The sequence below is a fragment of the Portunus trituberculatus genome, chromosome 48, assembly GCF_017591435.1.
Source record: "Portunus trituberculatus isolate SZX2019 chromosome 48, ASM1759143v1, whole genome shotgun sequence".
NCBI lineage: Eukaryota > Metazoa > Arthropoda > Malacostraca > Decapoda > Portunidae > Portunus > Portunus trituberculatus.
The window spans coordinates 13893029-13912672 of NC_059302.1; the positions used below are offsets into that span (position 1 = coordinate 13893029).

Sequence of the window (19644 nt, forward strand, 5' to 3'; positions counted from 1 at the left end):
AAGTCACCACAGATTACCAGCTTGGCGGCAGGAAATCTCACCCGTAGAGCATCAGCAGTCTCGATGATGTGATCAGTGAGCAACCGTGCAGTGGCGGCCCGTGGAGGGTGGTAGACAACACACACAATGATGGAGGCTGTGTTGCGGGGTGGCAGGGGGTAACCCTCACCCACAGGGCCTCCAATCCGGCGGGGACGTCGACGTGTAGGTGTGAGGGGCTGAGGTCAGAGCGGCAAAACAGGGCCACTCCTCCCCCCCTGCGTTGATTCCTGAGGTGGTGGAACAGCTGGAAATCTTGAATCATACACACCTCAGGAGTTATCTGCCACGCCTCCGTGATCGCCACAATGTCTGCACAGTTAGATCTCACTGACACTATCAACTCGTCCATCTTGTTCGCCAGTGATGTCACGTTGGAAAGGAGGAGAGAGGGAAGACTATACCACACGCGCGGAACTTCGAAGTGTTTGTATTCCTCTCCTCAACCTTCCGCCCCTTCCTTACGGTAGATGTGATCACTTTAATGGGACGCACCACACTCCTTCCTCCCTTGGATCCACGATTCCGAAATAACTGTAAGTTTTTGAGGCGTTGAATGACCTCTGATGGAGGGTACCCAGCCTCACGTCTACGGCGCATAAGGGCATCGCGTCCATAGCTTAGCACTGCAGCACTCATTTCACTGTTTCTCCAGACGTGCACTCACTTATAATATCCAAAATTGTTTGTATTATAACACTAGGGCGAGCACTAATTAACCTATTAATAACTTATACAAAGGGGGAGGCCAACAGGCTGGCCGTGGCTGCCCGAGAGCGCACAAGGTCACACGTCCGACCCGAGTGAAGTCAGGAGAGTGTGTGAAAGGGAAGGATGTGTGTGTGTGTGTGTGTGTGTGTGTGTGTTTGTGTAATTAACTGTTTGATCTGCTGCAGTCTTTGACGAGACAGCCAGACGTTACCCTACGGAACAAGCTCAGAGCTCATTGTTTCCGATCTTCGGATAGGCCTGAGACCAGGCACACACCACACACCGGGACAACAAGGTCACAACTCCTCGATTTACATCCCGTACCTACTCTGCTAGGTGAACAGGAGCTACACGTGAAAGGAGACACACCCAAATATCTCCACCCGGCCGGGGAATCGAACCCCGTTCCTCTGGCTTGTGAAGCCAGTGCTCTAACCACTGAGCTACCGGGCCGTGTGTGTGTTTGTGTTTGTGTGTCTGTGTTTGTGTTTGTGTTTGTGTGTATTTACCTAGTTGTAGTTTTACAGAGCCTGGGCTTTATGCTCGTGTGGCCCCGTCTCCATATCTACACTTATCCAATTTTTCTTTAAAACTATGCCCACTCATTGCTGACACCACTTCTTCACAGTGAAGTTCCATGTCTCAATACATCTTTGTGGGAAACTATATTTATTAACATCTCTCAGACATCTTCCCTTTCTCATCTTTTTACTATGCGATCTTGTGCTTCGAATGTCATATTCTTCTCTCAGGATCAGTTTTTCATTATCCACTTGGTCCATTATGTTGATCAATTTATAAACTTGTATCAGATCCCCTCTCTCCCTTTTCTGTTCCAGGGTTGGTAGATCCATAGCCTTTAGTCTCTCCTCATGTCATCCCTTCAAATTCTGGAACCATTCTTGAATTGAATGAAATACCGCGTTATTTCATTAGTAATTCACTATCACTCAGTGCCACAGAGTGGAGGTTATCCTCATGGCATGAGCATATATGAATACTAAGATATGATATCATTATAGTAGGAAATAGAGGAGTGGAAACATAAATTTAATATCGGCGTGAAAGCAACACGCAAGCTAAAAGGATCACAAGAAGAAAAAGCAGCCGATTCGCCGCTAGTATCCGCCTCGTCTGTGGCCGATCTCATCTCTGCTTTATTTTTTGGTATTCCATGTAAGATTTCACTTTATGCATTACAAAACAATCTTTTCTTGGGGGCAAGGTTTGTAAAAAGCTTATAGAAATGTTGTTTTGTGAACATAAATACATATATAAGACAGTAACACCACCTCAAGAGATAATGTTCCCAGCAATTTCGTTACCATCCCTCCAACCGTTCATGGATGCCATTTTGCGGTAGGAGGTTGCTCTGATGTTAAAGTTTCTTGGATCCAGCTCCTGGCAGCCAAGGAGTACTTTTAGGCAGGCTACCAACCTCCACCTGCCAACAGCAACGAGTCTTTATGGATGCTATTTTACGAAGGTTGGTATGTGAGCAGGAGGTTGTCTGTACCTACATAAACAACAACCAGCTTCTTGGATCCGGCCCCAGGAGCGCTAGAGACAGAGGCGGGGAGCCAGCCAATCATAGCGAAGGTGCCGCATTTGGTTTCTCACCCGGCAAATTCAAACCCTGAAAATTTGCTAAATCGGCACATATGTGGTTGTACGTTATGCGGACTTTTTGGTCTAACTTTATATAGTACGTTAAACCGTAATAGTTGGAGTTATGTTCCTGGACTTCGGGGAAGTATGTCTTTTCAAATTTTTGTACTAAAATTCCCTAAACAAACACACTAGTAATACATTTGAAGATTACAGAAACACAAATAAAACATTCTTACCATATTTGTACTTATTGTTTGGTAAAATAACACATTTTACAGATGTAAACATTATGACTCATCACTACCATCACTATGTAGCTTGCCGTGCTTTCATCCCCAGCCTCACTCCCCTCTCCCCCCTCAACCCCCCTCTCCCTTCTCACCCAGCTCTGCCTCCTGCCTCCTCTCTCCCTCCTCACCCTGCTCTGCCTCCTGCCTTCTCTCTCCCTCATTTTCCTTAACGGTCTTTTTTTTTAAAGAAATGGTGGAGTTTCATCTGCGTCGTCTTTCTTTTCTTTTTTTCTAGCAATACTTTGTAGCAGTTCAACTCTGACATCACTTTTCTGACCACTGTTGCACTTCTGTTAATATTTGGATCTTTTGCTTCTAAAATATCAAGTCCTTCTCGTATAAACAATAGTGATTTTTCAAGATCACTTTTGGTCAAGATCCTCTCGGGCTCTGGGGTTTCCGCCGCTGTAGGGCAAGATGCAGCTGCCTCCAACTCTGCTTTCTGGATCTTCTCCATCTCTAACAGTTCTTCGTTTGTCAGTTCCTCTCTGTGTGATTCTAGCAGTTCATCCTTCTGTTCACTGAGAACAACAGGCAGAGTGGGAGCGCGGGAGTCAGTCAGAGCGCCTCTCCCGCGCTCTGGCGGCGGGATATTCAACCAGAGTAAGCGGGAAAATCAAACTCGCATAACATTGAACATTTCGTGTTAACAGACTATATATTAATAAATTTTAAGTCGTGTAAGATCGAAATCGGGGTAACAGAACACGTGTTAAAAGGGAGGTGCCTGTATATATATATATAATATATATATATATATATATATATATATATATATATATATATATATATATAGTTAAGTCCCGGGTTACGTCGGTCTTGAGTTATGTCAAACTCGTAGTTACGTCAGTCCACTATAAGGCAATTTAAGATTAAAAAAATATAAAAAATTTATAAATCGTAAAGTGCAGGATTTATTGTTATTGTTGGTGGTTGCCCACCACACCGCCTGCCTCACGCTTGAATACAATAACACCCTGCCTCAGTTCCACCACACCGTCGCCCCTGGCAAGAGTATTATCCTACTTCTGCGTTTACTGACTCAAGTTCTTAGTATCTTGCTCAATGGCACCAAAGAGGAAACTTCTTAGTGACAGCAGTGATGCTAAGAAAAGGAAAACCATTATGCTACAAGAAAAAGAGGACATAATTAAAAGACATGAGAAGGGAGGCAGCAGCTGTGTGTGAGGGAGGAAGAAGAAAATGGGAAGCCCGTTACCATGACAACGGGGAGGTTGACGACCTTGAGGGCTCGCACACCCATCACAACAATAACAACTCCGGAGCCTTCACCTGGGCCACACGACACTCGCAGCTGGCTTGCACCGTCTGCGCCTGTCTGCTGATCCGTATTGCCCTTTCCTATTGCATTTCCTGCCCCGCTGCCCACGCTTCTACTCCCACCGCACTGCACTACGCTCCCAGCTGTCCGCCCTGTGGGCATCACAACATTCGACCTGCCCACCCTCCTGGCGGCCTCAGGTGTCCACCCCTTTCGGCAACTTGCAGTCCTTCGCGTTCGTGGCCCTAATCAACAACAAAAACAAGCTTGTGTTTCATATTCCTACATAGTTGTAAATAATATAACAATATAACCTTTAACTTACCTCAATGACCATAAACAATGATTGGTTGAAAACTCGATAATATGCTTTGAAATGTACGGAAACTCGAGTTACGTACAAAATCGACTTACGTCATGTTTCAGGAACGTAACTCTGACGTAAACCGAGATCTTACTGTATATATATATATATATATATATATATATATATATATATATATATATATATATATATATATATATATATATATATATATATATATATATGTGTGTGTGTGTGTGTGTCGCTCTAAACTTCTTTTTGTGCTTATTTGTGATCAAGTGAACTTAGTGATGGCTTCCAAGCGACCCAACGATTGTTCTCCACCGGGAGATAAGGCTAAAAAATCGAGAAAGAGCATTGGCCTTGATATTAAGTTGAACATTGTATATATATAAATATATATATATATATATATATGCACAAACACACAACAATCGTAACAGGGAACCGATTATGGAAAAATTGGAACGTTTGCTGAGGCTATGGATTGAAGACCACACACACCGCCGCATGCCTCTTTCTACCCAACTCGTTACTACTAAGGCACTGAGCCTGTGGGAGGACCTGAAACCAGAATTCAACATAGGCGAGACAGTGTCCTTCAAGGCCAGTAAGGGGTGGTTTGAACGTTTCAAACATCGTGGGAGTCTACACAACCTCAAGGTTAGTGGGGAGGCAGCGAGTTCGGATCAACCCGCTGCAAACGCCTTCAAGCCTTTGCTTAAAGAGCGCATCGAGGAAGGAGGTTATTCAGCCAAGCAGGTTCTAAACTTTGACGAGACAGGCCTGTATTGGAAGAAGATGTCATCGAGAACGTTTATAGCAAAGGAGGAGAAGTCGGCACCAGGATTCAAGGCATCTAAAGACAGGTTAACATTATTGGTGGGGGAATGCGCTGGTGATCTTAAGCTTAAACCATGCCTTATTTACCATTCCCAAAACCCAAGAGCTCTGTCTGGCTATATTAAGGAATATTTGCCCGTAGTATGGAAGGCAAACAAAAGGGTGGATGACGACTGTTATCATGCAAAGTTACGTGACAGGATACCTCTCCAAATTCCTAAAAGAATATGCTGCCCAAAACAACATTGCTAACAGATTTCTCTTGCTGTGTGACAACGCCCCAGCCACCCAGAGAGCATGAATGACTGGGCAGATAATATTGAGGTCATGTTTATGCCCCCAAACACAACTGCCCTCATCCAGCCGATGGACCAAGGAGTCATCGCTACTTTCAAGGCCTATTACCAGCGGCGCACCATGAAACAGCTGTTGGCCTGCATTGACACCCCTGACAAGCCGACCATGAAACAATTTTGGAAGGATTATAACATTAAAAAGGGGATCGACAACATCGACGAGTCATGGAAGGAGGTGTCCAAGTCGGCAATGAATGGATGTTGGCGTAATTTGTGGCCTGAGTGCGTGGAACGTAAACAGGAAGTCCCTGTCGATGTTACAGCAGTAAGGAAAGACATCGTTCATATCTCCCATAAGGCAGGCTTCAATGAGGTGGACGAGAATGACGTACAAGAACTGCTGGACAGTCATTCTGAGCCTCTCTCCAACGACGACCTCATGGAGTTGGAGAAACAAAATACTTTGGAGGAAATGGAGGAGGACAAGGAGCCTGAAAGAACCCTCTCCGTCAAGATTTTCGAGGAGATTTTTAATCATATTAACCAGGCCATACATCTTCTCCAGGAGAATGACCCCAACCCAAACCGAAGTAATGGCGTGACTAATGCTATAGAAAATGACATGAAAGTGTATAAAGAACTATTTGAGGCAAAGAAAAGGATGGCAAAACAGACAGTCATCTCATCTTTCTTCAAACCACTCACCGCCCAAGCAACCCCATCCACATCCCAAGCAACCCCATCTACCGATCAAGCAACTCCATCCACCTCCCAAGCTACCCCATCCACCTCAAAAGCAATCCCATCTACTTCCATAGGAGTCATCTCGTCGTACTTCAAAGTTCGTCCTGCTACCTCGAAAAAAACTCCACCCACTTCCAAAACAACTCCATCCACCTCCAAAACAACTCCACCCACATCCAATCTATCCTTCACATCCACCGTAACCTTGAGTGACGATGAGGAGAGCCTGGATGACCCACCCCCACTGGAAAACGTATTCTCTCAAGAATTTGAAGGGTTTGAAGCAGCTGACCGAGTTTGGGTCGGGTGTGGGCATGATGAGATTTAATCCTCCAAGGCCCTGTGTCCCCTCGGGGGGCACAAAACAACACACTACGCATATCACATCCACTCCTCAAGGTAAGTACTACCAATTCTAAAGGTGTAAATAACAACTAACAACATAGAAAGTGTCGTTTATTTACGCATCGCGAAATACATGTATGTAGTTGATAATTTCAAATCCCTCAGTTAGCGATCGTTTCGGTTAGCGATCTGTTTTTGGGAAACGTAACCCTATCGTTGATACCTGTATATATATATATATATATATATATATATATATATATATATATATATATATATATCTGACGCAACATGTGGGAGTATGGTGCAATGTGGCGAGGCGCTCCATTAGGATGAGAGTCGATCGCTTATTCCCGCATACATCGTCCAGTCTGACATGATAATATACCGAAGAAAAATTAATTTTTCGATACCAAAGTTTTTTTTATTTCTTTTGTAGTAAAAGAATAAAACTACAAAAAGTATATACACGCTCATTTTCACACAATAATATATGCATGTACGAAAAGAAATTTTGGGATTGGCATAGGTGAAAATAGGGGAAAATGTGCATGAGTGATAGGTGAAAGTAAGAGAAAATGCACGTGAGTGGTAGGGAGAAATGAAAATTTAGAGTGGCAGCCTCGCGGCCTGTGTGTCGCTTAATCTGCGTCACTCTCGCCCCAGCTGGTGTTCCCCAGCCCTAAGAAGCACAACTTCCTGCCTTTCAAAGATGAGCTTGAACTTATGAGAAAGTGTGAGGCAGGTATAGTTCACAGTGTCATTGCACTGCAAATGGGTGTCCCTAGATCAACAGTATCAATAATTTGGAAGAACAGGGACAAGTACTGCAAGACTGGTGCATCAAGTGTTTTTATTTCCAAAAATGTACTGTACAGCATCCTAATGTGTTTAATAAAAAAAAGTTTGATATAAATGAAGCCTTTAATAGTATTGATTTAGTCTAGATTAGTGTTTTTAAAGGTTATAGTGATGTTTTGTGGGGTCTAGGCTGGAGATTGGTCCCTATCCCCCTTAATTCTTAAGTATCCTATGGAAAAAATTGCTTCACGATTCGAATTAACTCTGATTCGACCGATGAAAAACTGCCCAACCCCGTCGAATTGCGAGGATCCCCTGTAGTTGCATTTTAAGTAAAATATTAGTATGCATTCCACTTCCACCAAAGAGTATTTATTACAGTGGTACCTTGAGTATGAGTTCAATTCATTCCATGATAGAGCTCATGTCTCAAATTCCTTGTATCTCAAAACAATTTTCCACATTAAAATGTATGGAAATAATATTAATCCATAAAATGTATTGAAATAATATTAATCCATTCCAGCCCCCCCAAAAAAAGGTATTTTGTGAATAAATATTACATAAAAACATAACACGAGAATATAGATAGATAAACTGGTTTTATAAAGTGTATTTATCTCAGAGGGGTGATTTCCACAGGACGTTACCCTGCCGCATCTTGCCCCCCCATGCCCTTCTGTTGGAACTGTCAATCAGCTAGAATGTACAAATCCACCCACATGAGACTGGGTGCTCCAATAATCGTAGAAGAGCTCGTTGATGACTCTGTAAACCTTATTTCTTAGAATAAATGAAGTTTTAAGTAGGAGAGGAGAGAGAGAATGAATAAAGGCTACGCCGTAGAGCTTTGTTTACCCTGTTTCCTTCTTTGGCAATAAGTGTATGATAAATGTGCCTGGAGGAGGTAGGTGGAGATAAAAGTTTATCACGTCTTTTCAGTTACATACTCATGGTTACTTTATCAGTGCTTAGAAAACATGTAAAATAAAAGCAAAAGTTTATGTAGTGCTCTTACGTTGGGTAATGTTTTTGGGTAATGGTGGTAAATGGCAGATGATGAAGGGAGGGAGAGATGAAGGAATGCAGGCACCATTCACATTTATATATTAATCCTGAATTAAAACTGTTTTGTCTCAAGTAAATAGTGTGAAAATGATGAAAAAACGTTCACAATGCACGAGATCATGGGAAATGGGTAGATATTAGCTCTGGTGAGGTTGGACCAATGCACCAACTAGTGGCAGCATCCTGAAACATGACTCGTATCTCATAAAAGTCTTATCTCAAGGTATTATTGTATTTGAATATTCTAACCTACAATATTTTTAAAAGATTACATATTAGTGTAATATTTCTTTTACATAGATATGGATAATGACAACTCAAGAAATGGAGTTGGAGGTACCAAGGAGCAAGGGAGTGGCAAAGGTGGACAGGAAGGGGAGGAGCGACGCCATCACCCCCGCTACACCAAGGCTCGGGCCCGGCAGCGCTATAAGAAGGGCAAGTCATAGATAGTCGCTAGACTCGTCACTTATCTTTATACATTTATATGAATGTATTGGTTGTTATGCAGTAATAACACTAGATTATGTTCTTTTATTTTATCATTGGTTTTATATCACAGTTGTAGTATTGGGTTGTAAATTTCAGTACGCATTAGGAGAGGTCAGTGAAAGTTACTTGTGAAAATCTTTTCTTACATAACTAATATAAACTGAATATAGATTGCAAAATAAGTTGCATTCAACTTTTCTTTGCCAACTTATAATACTAAAAAAAGCTTTTGTTTTCCACAAATATAAATTGTTTGATTTCTCATTTAAGTTAAATTTGTTATGTTTTATTGTTATCAAATATATTTTTAATTTGTTGAAATCTGAAACATTGCCATGCATGTCAAAAATACTTCTATTGATGTGGTAATGCAAAGATTTTTTGTCATTATAAAATGAGATGGTATTTTCTCATAACCACAACCTAATGCTTGAACAATTTTGGGGTCCATTCCTAATGATTTCTGTAGTTTTTTATTTATTTATTTATTTTTTATTTATTTTATTTATTTATTTTTTTCAGAATGACATACTCTTTTAGAAAGTGCCTTTATTTGGAGGACAGGTAGTGCTAGCAGTTTTCATACATAATTTCCTTAAAACAGTCAGGCAGTTCAAATAATGAATTGTCATGCAATTGGTTTTTCCTTGTTCATGCATCACCAATTTACAGTAGTCATTATTGTAGGATTTTTTATGATACGGATATATATTACTTGTTGTAGTAATTAAGGTGCTGTTGGTCATCAACTTTCAATTCCATGAAGATTCTCTCATGAATTTTTATATTCCATTTTGTATTCACTTGTTTTGACAATATACTCCAGGTTTTGTCTTCATGAAGTAATTCTGGGACTGTTCACATGGTATACTTCACAGCCTTGATCCTCAGGTACATGTAATTCTGGAACATCCACCTTTCATTCTCCTCAATTAATTCAGTGATAGAACAAATATATGAACCTTTCTTGCTCCTCTATTAATTCCACAATAGAAAAGAAATATGAATGTTCACTAATGCTACCATCTAACTGATGTAATAGCATACAAGTTTCTGCAAATACTGCTTGACAAAAGTACAAGTTATTCCAAGTGGAAAATGTTCTATATACATACGCAGTTTGAGACTTTGGATGCAATTCAAATGTAGCAGAGTGACAGATACTGGTGGATATATTATATGTTGTAGAAATACCATGTCTGTATGCTCCACTTCACTGTATGTGTGTGTGTGTGTGTGTGTGTGTGTGTATTTTTGGCCAATCATATAGTATTTTCTAACTATTTATTATCTTCGTGGCATAAAACTTTAAACAGCTGACTAGCCTCACCACTTCCCTCTCCCCACTAAGATGGTGGCATTGAATACATTTAGATTGTACTGTATGAATTTGGCAAGAGAAAAAAAAAAAAAAAAAAAAAAACAGCTATTGAAAACGCCACACAGTAAGGTTTTCTTTACGATGTAAAACATCTGCCTAGCACAGCTGTAGTATCTGTCAACCCACCACACTTGAATTATGCCCTATGGCTAAATAAAGCCTGAAACTGCTTTGTATATAAAATAGTTTCTACTTGGAATAACTTGTACTTTTGTCTCTAGCTGTATTTGCAAAATCAATCTCTCTCTCTCTCTCTCTCTCTCTCTCTCTCTCTCTCTCTCTCTCTCTCTCTCTCTCTCTCTCTCTCTCTCTCTCTCTCTCTCTCTCTCTCTCTCTCTCTCTGGTACCTTACACTTACAAACCACATTTATCTGCACATCAGGAGTAAATTCCCCTGTAGGCAGTATAGTCTATGAAAAAAATTAAACCAAAGATTGATTAACTACAATCTAATTAGGACACCAGAGAATAGATAATCATGTCATGTTATGCAAAGTTTGGTTCTAAAAACGTACTGAGATCTTTCTGGGCCTGATAACTTTTGAGTTTACTTTGGCTCACTTTTTCATTTCTGATGCTGGAAAGATCAGATATAAAATAAGCCACGTTTACATTTATAGTGAAACCAGACTAACTTTGTATTTGGGCATTGGCTGCACCTGTCTGCATTGGTGCCACATTTAAGGCGGGTTCTCACACGGCAATTTACAACTGGAATTGACAGCCACTGCAAGGGTTGCAATAAGCCCTTTCAGCTGGAGTATGTTCACACAATAGTGGCTAGAAAGAAGTGGCTTGATAGCAGCATCACTTGCTAAAGTTTCCATCTCTGCTCCACAGCCATCTGTTATTTTTTCTCAAATTTGTGTATAAAAAGGGTCTATGGGGCTTGTATCCCAACTAGACCTAGCACAATCATCATTTGTCATTATGAGCATAAATAACACATCAGTAATACTATAATCTAGTATTTATTGAATACATACTTAAAATCTTTTAGTACCTACCACTGGCACAGTTTTCCACAATGTTGACATAATATCCTGCATTTTTTTTACTTTTTAAGAAACTGCTGTAAATTTAATTTATCTTTTGGTAGTGTAGAAAAAGAAATGATTTACCATATTTGATGGCTCATAAGATGCACCTTTCGTCCAACAAAAAGTCTCAGGAAATGGGCCTTCGTCCTATGAAGCCAAGGTTCAGTATTGAGGTAGTGGTTGGTGGTCAGTCTATATATGGCAAGAGAGACTATAATATCAAACCCCAGACATCTTCACACTTGTAAACAAAGTAATGATTGGTACTACACCACAAAACAATTAATTCTTTCTTTAATGAAAACAATATATAATAGTTCATACTTATAAGTAATTCACATAGAATGACACCAGTCAAGAAGAGTTTCCATACCTCACATGAACCAAAACAAAACACGCAATCGGTGATCTTGATCTTGATATGGACAAGACTCACTCCATTCTTTACAGTGTTACTCCTTGAGGTAAAACACACTTTCACACAATTAAAATTGCACCTATCATTTAACATTCTTACATATTTTTACATATTCATGTAAAAAAATGACAAAAAAAAAAAATTATGATTATTAGGCCTGTAGTCTCTCAGTCAGTCTAATAATATTAGACTTACAGATGGCAGCTTCCAGTCCTAAGTATTCTGGAACGTATTCTGAAATAAATAAAGTATTTCTTTAGAATTTATTTTTTAGGCTTCTTTACTATAAAAATTAAGTTTTTAATGAGTTTTATAGATTTTTGTCATTGTTATATATATATATATATATATATATATATATATATATATATATATATATATATATATATATATATATATATATAATCTGCCAAAACTGATTGCATCTTATGAGCCATTAAATATGGTATGCTGTTCCAGGTAAATTGTCAGTGAGAAATATTCACCATTCAATTAATTAAGATACTTTTGCACCTGAAATTAGGCCTAGGTGGCAGAGCTACTTTGATCAACAGGTTAATAGTGAATATTTCTCGCTGAAAATGTACTTGCAACAGCACGAGTCATTCCTTTCCCTATACTACCAAAATAAATGGTTAATTCACAGCATTTACTTAAAAAAAAAAATGCAAGATAATGTCCATACTATGCAGATCAGATCTATACAAGTTGGAGGTACTTGTATGTTTCAAGTATTCAATAAAAAAATTAATATCAGATTATGATTCTAGTGGTGACGTGTTATATGCTCTCATGATGACAATTGATGCTTACTGTGGCTGGGATATACATAAGTTTGAGCAAAAATAACAGGCAGGTGTGGAGCACAAGTAAACCCTTATGGATGGAGACTTCCATGCACACAACAGCTGCCATCTCATCAGATGTCCTTTTCCAAAGGCTTTTCTTGTTGTATAGAGCATGTCTTGGATCTCAGACATTTCGTTGATCCCTCATCAGCCTCAGCATCATCTTTTCTGCCTCTGAACACATCTTGCACAACATCCTTTGTGATGTCACAATGTAAACAAAGCCACTAGTGGCTGGACAAAACATTGTGTTGGGTCATGTTATGCAGCTGACAGTTCCAGTTGGAAATTGTCATGTATGAACTCCCCTTTACACTTAACACACACACATGGCAATTTCTTTCTCTTCAGTCACAGCATTCACATTAACTCTTCTTTGCTTTTAAGATCTCTCTTGCAGTTTTCTTCATTTAGCCTTTCCTATTTATTCATGGTGTTTCCCTTACTCTTTACTTTTCAACTGCATATTTGACATTTGATCAAGCAACCTTCACCAATTGATTTTGTTTCTTCTCTGCATGTCAAAACCAATGTAACACTTTTAGCTTTCCTTGATCATATGACACATCCAACACAGGCCTCATATCCTCTCTAAAAAGTCAAAGAAATTGAAATGTAAAAATTTTACATTTGATTAGCTCCTATACACCAGGGCCAGTATCATAATTTTATGATAACAGACCAGGATATAGTGAACACTATTTATAAAGAATTGTGTTGGCCAATTAGATCATTATCATTTATATGTTGGCATGTATGTATATGTTTAAATGCAGCATTTAAAGGCCTGCCTATATTATTGGGCAGTGCTGAACTGGCCCTATTACCACGTCTATCTCATTCCAATACATAAGCTGGGGGAGTGTGAGTGGCAGGCATAGAGGTGCATCAGAATAAAAAAAAAGTACATGAACTGCCAAACCAAACCATTTCTTTCCTAAAGTAGGGGTGGCACGTATAACTGATACAACATAGAGGGCAGGTGGCATCTGTAGTTGACCTGGATTTTACAGGCTTAATATCAAATTTTTAGGCCTGCAACATTCTTCCTTCATGATGATATCATCGTCTCCCTCTTGAGCCTCAGTGTCCTGTAAAAATGAGGGTAAATTTGCTCCTAAACAACTTCTTGAAAATTCTATTGGTAGAGAATTAGAAGTTATGAATATTGGGATTTCTCAATTTATGTGTTTAGAATATGTAATTTTGGAATAATAAGCTAAAAAAAAAACCTAGTCATTTTTTCATAATATACAGATTATTTAGAATAACATGTCAAAAAAATAAAATTGTGTGGCTGGTTTAGTTCCATGTGAACACCAAATGTTCCCAATGTGTACTGCCAACATGCTGTAATCTTCACCTTAATGTCAGCTAAATACTGACTTGGTATATACTGTACATTTTAGTTCAGTAATCATGTTTGCTTTATGTGATTTTTTACATAACACCATCCCTTCAAGAACATATCCCTCACATACTTCAAAAAATTCCTGTATCATAAGTGACACACCAATACTATTTGCCTTAGTGTATCTACAAAATTATTAGATATAGGTATTATCGTGAATGAGTGACTGAGAAATACTGGTGAGGGAATCAAACAAAGGAGGCTTAGGACACCTGGCTGGGGCCCTAGCCAAGGTGCTGTATGGCAGGCGATCTTCCAAACTCAGACTGAGAAAGTGCTGAAAGTTACTTTACTTCATCACTTTACTAGAGATGCACATCACCAAAAGAGTTTGGGTCTGCAGAGGATGACTTGATAAGGGTGGTTCTATTACATTTTATGCAATTGGTTACCTTAGCTTTAATATTAGATTTAGTAACAGAAAATGGCTTTTTTTTTTTTTTTTTTTTTTTTTTTTTTTACACTAGTGCAGGTGGGAGTGACATCCGTGAGGAAAGTCTCCATCCTTTATGGATTAAGTGGTATGTAATATTACAAGCAAACTTGCTTGGTAAAGGCAGAGCCTGATGGGCCATGTCCACTACTGTAGGGTGTTCTTTACTTTATGAGGTAAAACAGTTTCAGAGATGAGAGAAATGCACTTCACAATAAGTACCCATCCGGCATTGCTCAATAGTGGACAGGCCTTCAGTGAAACATAGGTATGGTTTACAGCATATAAATTGTGTTTAGACTTAAGAATGAAAAATAAATAGTGAAATGGTATGGAATTGTAGTCAGTTGATAGTGGGCAGTCATACTTCCCTGAAACCATTCATTCATATGAGACATCTAAAAATAAAGGGGCTTCTACACAAATTAAATGGTTTTTAATTAGGCCCAGATCATAAAAGGGGTAAACAGATGTGCTCCATTTATATACAAGAGTTCAAGCTAACTTCAGGGTCAGAGAGGCCTCTAAATAAGCAGGTTATATTTATTAACATGTAATGCAACTGTCCCACTCCCTACTGTATTGTAAAAATTAAAACCATCTAAAAATTGTATTTTGGCACAGATGCCTCTTTGTTTCTACACATTTCTTACTAGTCAGAATAAAACACCATAATTTCAGCTGAAAGGACAAAGATGTATCTACAAAAGTTTTAAAACCTGGAAGATGATCCACAATGGTAACAGACTCATCTGTCAGTTAAGTTCATGAATTGTAATAACAAATCACAAGGCAACACTTCCATTCCAATATAATCACACATCCCATTCACAAGGCACCCCTGTTATTCTCATGTTCTCACACTTCATCCTATCTCCTCATATAGTCAAATGTGATGAATCAAATTTAACTCACATCCATAATTTTGTTGAATCAAATTCATATTCATTATCATTAAAATGCAGTTATTATCTTTGTCATAATATGCAAGTGGTGATGCAAGTATTTGCATTATTCTTGGGAAGTTATAAATCAGTCAATTTTAATCCACCCAATGCCAGCACTATGAATTTATGGCAGCAACTTGAAAGAAATTTAGCCTTATTAATTAATTAATTAATTGAACTTGACAGAACACAATCCAAACCTTACTCTAGCCTGTGGATGTGTATATAACCATATAACATGCCTTTGAAAGTGCGCAGACTCACAATTTCAAATGATGAGCGTGTTGTAGGGTTGTGTCTGGAGAGCTGCTTCATAGAATACCACACACCACTTCTACTTTTTGAAAACCAACAGGAAAAATGCTACACAACACTCTCCATCTCATGAGAATAACAATACCCTACTGATCATTCAGTGAAATAAATAGTGCTAATCCTCATTCCTTTATATCAAGGGTTCTCAACCTGGGGTTTGCAAACCCCCATGGGTACTTAGATGGTTGATCTAATAATATTCTTTAGAGTACTATTGCATATTGTGTTAGCATCAGTCACTAAATTAATATACTTAGTGGCTGATCTAATATCCTTTGCAGTACAACTGCATATTGATTTAGTGTCAGTCACTAAATTAACATTGTGTTCAACGTCAGATTACTGGGCGGTTCAGGTAGGTGGTCTTATAACTCAGGGGGTTCTTAAAGAGAAAGGTTGAGAATCCCTGCCTTGTATGAGTATAGTACAAGTAACCTAACAATCATATGTAGTACACTGACATTTTGGAAAATTTCTATTATTGAGGCAAACTACACCATTTCATAAACATCCATGATAACCACAGATCATCAGCACCACAAATACCACTGGCCTCACTATTTGTTACATTATACACACCCATGCCAGGCAACTTATGGTATGGGTTTAAAAAATGTTAAACTTTGCTTAACCCATTTTACATATTTTCCAACAGCCTTTATGTCATTTAAGATTTTTCAGTGAATGAAAAAATAAATTAAAGAAATTGCCTCATATCATGGGTGGATCCATGTTAAAAATGATGGCACTTCACCAGTGAATGGGAATAAGCTGTGCACTACTAAGAGTGATGAAAGGAAATGCTGACACACATGCAAGATCACCATGAGTATGGATGAGTACAATGAATGAACTTTACTGTTACCATTTGTCTCTGTGGCACTACTGCTGCAAAGAAATAAATACATTGATGATTAATAATAATGTTTGTGCAGAAAAAAAAAAAAATGATGGCCAGTTGTCAATGAAAAATTGTATGTTAATGAATCAATAAATTCTACCTACTTCTCCTTTACCATTTATGTCAAGCAATTCATTCTCTGGATCAAGGTGTAAGTGGAGAATCTACATAGTGAATCCCTGGTTCCAATATATTTTGCCTCATGTAATTGTTATCCAACTTTGTATTTATATGTATAGATAGCATAGCAAATACAGATGATGGGTGATTAGCTATTAATTTCCCCCAGTAGTGAAAGAGGAAGGACCCTCTAAGATAGAAGTGAAGTAGGAAGGACCCTTGAAAGTAGACCAAGTTTAAGCTCCTTCACTACTGTAGGAAACGAACAGCTAATTATATCACCTTTATTTTCTATGCCTTTGTTTATTTATTTATTTATTCATTAATCAATTTATTTAAATTTATTTTATTTTTTACTATGCCCTACATATAAATACAAAGTTAGATAACAATTACATGAGGCAAAGTATATTGGAACTTTTATTCTTTCAACATACAAGCAATTTCTGAAATTTATACACATCTTTCCATGGAGAAGGATGTTGGATATTGTGACACTATGCTGGAAAATCCACATCAAAGCTGAGAAAATTCCTATTTTCAGTTCACCCAAGTGCAGTTCAGTACTATTGGTACCATCATGAATTTTTATAGCAATCTTTTCCTTTAGCCTTGAAAATCAAGGGTCCTTTGAATTGCCAGCATTTGAGCCTCTTCCAATAATGAAGATACAATTCTTTATGTAAAAATAATGTAATGTCTCCAACAGTTATATAATACTGTATTACATATTATGTACAGCACATTGTGTGGATTTATATGGTTTTCATATCCTGTCAATTTCTGTTCTTAAAGGAAAGTTGTATAAGAATATAAAAGTAAATAAATTATTATCAAGGCTAACTCTTGATCTGTAAGGGGACTAGCAAATAAATGGGCCTTTTTTTTTTTTTTTTCTCTTTTTTTTTTTTTTTTCAGTTTCCTCTCTTACATAAATAAAAATGCATAGTTACAAATTCAGTTCATTCCATGATAGAGCTCATATAAATTTTCTTTAACTCATATTTTCTCTGATGGAATTGATTTTTACAACATACTAACAATTCTTACTACCTTGTGTTTCAATTAAGTCAGATTACACCTATCTCTCCCAGATCTCCATCAAAGAAAAACTGAAATATTTGTTTTCCCCATCAGTAAAAATAAAAGCACCAACAGACAATATAACATCATTATTGGGTGGCCTTAGTAAAAGAAGCAGTGCAGTCTCCAAGAGTAGTTAGCCAGTGAGGGTATAACTTCGTATGTGGCATTAAACAGACTTGAAATGTAGCAAACATAATTCGGAAATATATAGCATTTAAAGAGTTTCTACATCAGATTAGGGTCATGAAAACATGAATTTTAAACTGTTATACAGTGATGCCTCAGGATACAAGTATCTTGCCTTATGAAAAAATGGGTTATGAGCACAAAATACTCAGTGTGCGTGTGCACGCACACACACACACACACACACACACACACACACACACACACACACACACACACATTGAGGAAGATTAAGAAGTGGACATCTGGAATGGATTAAGTGATGAGATTGTAACAGCAGAAAGTGTGCACAAATTTAAGGAAAAGTTAAATAAATATAGATATGGAGAAGGGTTACAATGAGCCCAGCTCAAACCATGGAACATACAACTAGGTAAACACACACACACACACACACACACACGGAAATAATGAGCTCTGAGCTCGTTCCGTAGGGTAACGTCTGGCTGTCTCGTCAGAGACTGCAGCAGATCATACAGTGAAACACACACACACACTCGCTGTCGCTGAGAGAGGATGGCTCATCTCCGGCTGCAGACGGGAAGAAGGAAAATACCTATGGTGTTACAGGGCCCGGGTACCTCTAAGTTAGTGTCCTGTTAATGTCCTACTGTCGCATAGTGTTGAAAGTGAGGATATGGAGAGTGGTCCCTGAGAGGAGAGTGTGGGCGGTGATTGTTTTGGCCGTAATCAGCTGACGATAACAAACACGGCGTCTAGACAAGCTCGGGACTTTGAAGGTTTTATAACTACGCCAAGAGGACTGGAGAAATTAGATATGGATGCAAGAATTCAGGCACTGGAAAGTGCCTGAATGACGAAAGAACAGAGGAGGAAAAGATCAAGTTTTTTGGAGGATGAGAAATGGGAGGCTAAAGAAGTGGTGGATAAAACAGACGGAATAGACATTACATGGAAGAATGAGACTAGGAATGGAATACAAGTGACTTACACGAATATAGATGGATTTCTGTCTAAGAGGCTAGAATGTATGGATTACCTAAGAAATAACGAACTGGACATAATGTGCGTAGTGGAAACAAAGCTAAGGCCCCGAAATAAAGCTAGACTGGTTTGTTGTAAAACACTACAAAGTATGGAGAAATGATAGAAAAAATAAAGGTGGTGGTGGTATAATGGTTCTTACTAAGGAAGATCTGATAGTGAAGGAGGTGAACTATAGTAAGAGAAATGAGGAAGTGATAAGTATGCTTATAACAGATGGCAAGAAGGACATTAATATTATAACAGTATACATACCACCCAGAACCAGTGCTTGGGAATATGAACAGTACCAAATGGTGATGAGAAATACTCTAGACAGAATGAAGCAAGAACTCATCAGAAAGGATAGAGTGATGATAGTCGGAGACTTTAATTGCAAAGAAATAGTGTGGGAAGACTACAAAGTGGTGAACGGTGGTAAGTGGGCAGAGGAATTGTTAAAGGTAGCAACAAATAACTTGATGACACAGTGGGTGAGATCACCAACAAGGTGCAGGGGACAAGATGTTGCAGCAAGGTTGGATTTGGTATTTACCAGGGGCATCTCTCTAAAAGAGGAAATTGAACATGAATGTCCCTTGGGGAAAAGCGATCATGATGTCCTAAGCTTTGAGCTGGATACGGAATTAAGCACGAATAAGATTGTGGAACAGAGGAGGAAAAATTCAATTATATTAGGGCAAATTATAACCATATAAGGGAGTTC

At 38.6% G+C, this 19644-nt stretch overlaps 1 protein-coding gene across 3 annotated transcripts in view; it reads left to right on the plus strand.

Annotated features, from left to right (window-relative positions):
* The window catches only part of LOC123498623 (STI1-like protein), a 32608-nt gene extending 15193 nt beyond the window's left edge, over positions 1–17415 (plus strand). For 2 of the 3 annotated variants that reach the window (XM_045245908.1, XM_045245906.1), the window contains exon 6: positions 8656–17415. In XM_045245908.1, the coding sequence (XP_045101843.1) occupies positions 8656–8804 (149 nt within the window). In that variant the 3' untranslated portion in view covers positions 8805–17415. The remainder of the gene's footprint in view (positions 1–8655) is intronic. The other variant, XM_045245907.1, reaches the window with a different exon arrangement.
* Positions 17416–19644: the final 2229 nt, after the last annotated feature.